This window comes from Lipotes vexillifer, unplaced genomic scaffold (genome assembly GCF_000442215.2).
Source record: "Lipotes vexillifer unplaced genomic scaffold, Lipotes_vexillifer_v1.1 scaffold259, whole genome shotgun sequence".
Classification (NCBI taxonomy): Eukaryota; Metazoa; Chordata; class Mammalia; order Artiodactyla; family Lipotidae; genus Lipotes; species Lipotes vexillifer.
In genome coordinates, this window is record NW_006797031.1 from 1,142,781 (window position 1) to 1,148,374 (window position 5,594).

At 40.3% G+C, this 5,594-nt stretch overlaps 1 protein-coding gene across 3 annotated transcripts in view; it reads right to left on the reverse strand.

Moving 5' to 3' along the window:
* CDK15 (cyclin dependent kinase 15) overlaps positions 1-5,594 on the reverse strand; it is a 92,449-nt gene that overhangs the window by 30,884 nt on the left and 55,971 nt on the right. For all 3 annotated transcript variants that reach the window (XM_007469187.1, XM_007469186.1, XM_007469185.1), the window contains exon 10: positions 1,996-2,059. In XM_007469187.1, coding sequence (XP_007469249.1) covers positions 1,996-2,059 — 64 coding nt within the window. The remainder of the gene's footprint in view (positions 1-1,995; positions 2,060-5,594) is intronic.

A 5,594-nucleotide genomic window follows, 5' to 3' on the forward strand; every position in this document is an offset into this window, starting at 1 on the left:
GAATACAAACCCAACCTCTTAGAGATCCATGAATGTGCCGAATTCACCTATGCAGACCCAGCACATTACACAGTGCCTGGCAGATAGTAGGCGCTCAGAAATTTTTGACTTATTTGAATTAAATTGAATCCTTACTAGAAAAACAATGCAAAGTATGAAACCTATTGATGTTGGGCCTGGAGAATTCTCTTCATAAATAAAAAATTGCATATTACTTTGAAATGACAGCAAAATAAAAAATGCAACATATTTCTCGATGTTTTATTGGAGCCCAGTTATCTTATTTAGTACAGAATCTGGCAGGGAAGCATTTTGGACAAGTTTCTATCATTATTGTTCTCATCAAGGATCACTGTTTATTGCCTGAATCAACCTGAAACCCAAACATTTCAAGTTTGGGGGAACAGCATATGCTTATCATGGCAGCTTTGTATTGAGATCATTCAAATTGTTTTCTACAACCCATCTGTGACCCTAAACTTCTGCTTGCATCCATGTTAGGAAGCTGAGGGGTCCCATTTCACTCAGAGAGTGAAAGGGAAAAGGCGTTATTCCAAGCCCTGCGGCGAGAGGGTGGCATTTTTCTCAAGTAGTAAACTCAAGCAAAATCATTAGAAATGATAAACTATTTGGAAATGATCTGAACAGCATTTAGCAATGCATACAGGTCATTCACAAAGCAGCTGAAATGACTTTACAGTTGGTCTTTAGCTGGTGCAGGTTTTCCACCATCCTGGTCAGTTCAAGATGCCTGAACCCTACGTACAGCTGTTTGAGCAAAACTATTAGATGCTGGAGAAAAAAGTAAAAAATTCCCATCCTCCTATGTCTTTTGTTTTCCTTTTTATTTTTATTTTTTTTTGTGGTACGCGGGCCTCTCACTGCTGTGGCCTCTCCCGTTGCGGAGCACAGGCTCCGGATGCGCAGGCTCAGCGGCCATGACTCAGGGGCCCAGCCGCTCTGCGGCATGTGGGATCTTCCTGGACCGGGGCACGAACCTGTGTCCCCTGCACCGGCAGGCGGACCCTCAACCACTGTGCTACCAGGGAAGCCCACGTCTTCCATTTTAATTGTCTTTGAAATCTCCTTACAATTTCTTGCTCTCATAAAACCCTTCCAGGATAACCTCATACCGAAGTTAGTAATGACAACAATTTGGGGAAATTCCATTTTTAGTTACGGGACAATGGAATAATATAGAGACTGGAAAATCAGACTTGGGCCACATTCTCCCTAATTTGTACATATTTACCTCCCCTTTAATCCTTCCTGCAAGAGTCCAGCTCTGGTATGACCATTACTTGCTTCTCAACCTCTGATATGGCCCTTCATCCTATAGCTCATTGCTTGCCTCCTCTCTTCTGTCTCAACATTCTTAAAGTGACAACTGGGTAATCTGACCTCTCTGGCATGTCCTTGAGACCATTTCTCAAAGACATCCCCCATGGCAACACTTCCACCCCCAGGAGCCACTACTGGAGGACAAAATGTGTGACAGAAAATGACCAAGTGTTAGGTTTGGAGACAATGGATGAACTCTGATACAATCTAGAGACATGTTACCTGGCCTGTCCTAGGCCCAGTGAGCCTTTACTTCCCCACTATTGTATCAGCTTTCTTTTTATACTTTATGAGATACAATAACCTAGCAAGTAAACTCAATGATAGTCACTGGGCTCAAAAATGAGACCATCTTTTGAGTTGTCCTTTTAAGCCATTGGGTATTTGGAAATGGTTGTGGAATCCACAGTAACAGTCATTCCAGATTGTTATTCAGCTTGTTACTTGTGTCTTACAGAGTTGGAGAACTGATCTAACCTCAACTACTATTTCAACGACATCCTCCTCGTAAAAAGATTAGTCAGGAAATATGAGTCTAAAAATCTGTCTAGAGCTATCTACACTGTTAACAATTAAAGAGGGACACCCTGTTTGTGTGGCCATGCTCTCACACTGCTAATTCTCAGAGCTTTCGGAGGCTCAAGTCAATATTACCTGGATTGTAGTTAGGTAGCTTGGAAACTCCAGGCCAGTTATCCTCTGTAGGGACTCCCAGCACCTATATAAAGCCAAAGAAAGACAAAGAAAGTTGAGGGGGAGATGAGGTGGATGGAGCAGGTATGGAGACATGAAGGACACATCAGGGAGGAAGAGGGAAGAAATGAATGTATGTCACATTATGCCAGCTGATGTGTTAAAGAAAGAAACTTCAGTGTTTCCAACATTTGCAGTTTCATACGCAAAACTGCAGTGTATTTCTATGGTCCTATGTGTCAACATGACTGGGCTAAAGGATGCCCAAGATAGCCGGTAAAACATTATGTCTGGGGTGTCTGTGAGGGTGTTTCTGGAAGAGATTAGTAATTGAATCAGTAGACTGAATAAAGAGATTGGCCCTCACCAGTGAGGGTGGCATCATCCAATTGGCAGAGGACCTGAATAGAACAAAAAGGCGGAGGAAGGGCAAATTTTCTCTCTTTCTTCTTGAGCTGGGACATCGTCTTCTCTTGCCTTTGGACATTGGAGCTCCTAGTTCCTCTGGACTTCAGATTCTGGGACTTAAACCAGTGGTCCCCTTAGACTGAATTATACCACCAGCTTTCCTGGTTCTCCAGCTTGCAGAGGACATATCTCAGCCTCCATGAAATCACATGAGCCAATTCCCATAATGAAACACAAGAGATACACACACACACACACACAAATACATATATATCTCCTGTCGGTTCTGTTTCTCTAGAGAACTCTGACCAATACAGATCATATAACCTTGCTTAAAGTCATATTCTCATCCCAAAATATCTATAGACATACCTCGGAGATATTATGGGTTTGGTACTACAATAAAGCTAATATTGTAGTAAAGTGAGTCACACAAATTTTTGGTTTCCTGATGCATATACAAGTTATGTTTACACTATACTATGGTCTATTAAGTGTGTAACAGAGCAATGCACATACCTTAATTTAAAAAACCAATGTACATACCTTAATTTAAAAATGTTTCCTCACTAAAAATTGCTAACCATCATCTGACAGCGCAGGGTTGCCACAAACCTTCAATTTGTTTAAAAAAAAAAAAAGCAATGTCTGCAAAGTGCTATAAAGTGAAGCACAATAAAACAAGCTATGTCTGCTGTACTGCATGATCACCATACATTTGGATGCTGCATTGGGAGTTAGGAATATAAAAAGACAGGAGTGATAAAGTGTCCCTTTGCCTTACATCAGATGACTGTATTTATATATATATGTCTCAACAGGAGACACTTGACAGTTTAAATTATGCCTCAGCATGGGCATTCAGCTGTTCCCCGATGTGCTCAAATTAAAAAGGATTCAGATTACTGACCTTTAAGCAGTGGAATGTTGGCTAAAAATGATCCCAAACCTAACTCTAGTCTTTTCTACCAAATTCATCTCATCTGCTTCTTTTCTCTGTGGCCCAGCAGCTTGGAATATGGTATTTGGTTTTTAACTGGTGGATAGTAATATTAACAACATCACTTGACAAAGAGCTCACTTGTGCTTTGGATTACCAAATTGAAGCTTTAGTTTTTAATTACTATGAAAAGTCTTTTGGAGTATAAAGACAAACACTTCAGATTTTAGATGGTGCTGTTACTGCGAGTAGGCAAAATCTTACCATTCTTTTAAGATAATCATAAAAGCCCAATGTCAGTTATATCTAGGAGCCAGAATAATATTGCTTTTGTGAAATATTAATAAAACACTAGTAGTTTTCATACACCACTACAGTATAACTCTTTTAATCATAAAAGCCCAATGTCAGTTATATCTAGGAGCCAGAATAATATTGCTTTTGTGAAATATCAATAAAACACTAGTAGTTTTCATACACCGCTACAATATAACTCTTTTTAGAAGCATATCTCAGTACAAGTCTTCATAGAAGCATCTCTCATAGAAAAAGCCTAGTGAATCCATTTGTAAAATGCTGGATACAGATGCTGGCCCAATTGTTATGGCAGGAAGTCAACTGCCCAACAATGACTGATAATAATCAATGAGGAATCCAGAAGGCTCTTAATATTTACCAGCTTTGCTGACTAGGACTCTAGCCGAGAAGTACACTCTTTGGTGTCTGTTAAGCTTGTCCTCAAACAGAAGACACTGAAGCGCCATTTTCCCTCCCATAATAAAAAAAATTAAGCCACCCAGTAGAAGCTTCTTTCTTTGATCCATTCCCTAAACAAACTGAAAAGCTACTGAGAGGATTACAGGCTTTTCCTAGCAGCCACCCTGAGCCGGAGGGAACACTGAGAATCCTGGAATCCATTTTGAAAAACCAACTGGACTAATTCTTTTGTGGGAGAGGCCAGAGGATGGCAAGCTAATTCTTCCTTGTTAACCTACCATCTTATGTATTTGCACAGATGTGCATGTAAACAAGTGGGTGGGATGATTCACATGCACCCCTACGTCTCCTGTTGCCTGGCAAGGCACAATGAAAGAAAGTAAAGATAATGAAGAGAAAGCGAAAAAGGAAATAAATAACGACCATATCCATATTTTCACTAGGGTGAAAGTTGCCAGAATTGTTGGTTACTTTGTATTATTGTGTAATTAAAGCCAACAAAATGGGTACCAACAATTTTGGAATATTGTGCTAAGAGCTTTAAGCCTGAGATTTTAAAAGTTTAAACAAAAATTCAATATCCTTTATTTGGAAATTTGATGCTCAGTTTTTATTTGAAAGTTATTGAATTCATTTGCACTTGAGAAAATTACTCAATCTCCGCTTCACTGACTGGGAAACTGAAAACCAAAAATTGTTGATTTACTCCCTCCCTGAAGGCTCTTAAAAGGCAGCTAGTGAGTGCTGTGTTTGAAACCACAGTGGGCTGCAAGGGCTGTTTTCTGCCTTTGTTGGAATAGAAACTCAAGGCATTTTGATAAATGGCTTTAAAGTCTGCATCATTTATTTTATTCTGATTTTAGAACCACATCTGGTATTATTTGCTAAAAATACTTATTGAAAGAATTAGATTTCTAAAAAATTGATTAAAAATCGATGACAGCCATTCAGATGTAAACACACACACACACACACACACACACACACACACACACGGAGGCATTTCAGAAAGACGGTAAAATAAAAATTCAGGACTTATTATTATGTCTTTATTCCTAAGTGTGAGATCTCAGAATAAATGTAAAGAAAAGTTGTGATTAGAGGTTGGGAGATGTAGACTAGACCATTGCTTTCAAAGAAGCAATTCCTACATCAAGTATCATAGAACCCGAAATAGACCACCTTTAGTAAAACACAACTCAGGAGCCATTTGTAATGTTTGAATTTCCAAGCTGCTTGGGATGTAGTAGTGTAAGAGATAACACACTGCTGAATGTGGTTCTCTCTTTGTCCTCAGAGCACGGAACTACAGATGTGTGGTAACAAAACTGTGGCTTTGGGCTTCCCTGGTGGCGCAGTGGTTGAGAGTCCGTCTGCCGATGCAAGGGACACAGGTTTGTGCCCCGGTCCGGGAAGATCCCACGTGCCGCGGAGCGGCTGGGCCCGTGAGCCATGGCCGCTGAGCCTGTGCGTCCGGAGGCTGTGCTCCGCAACG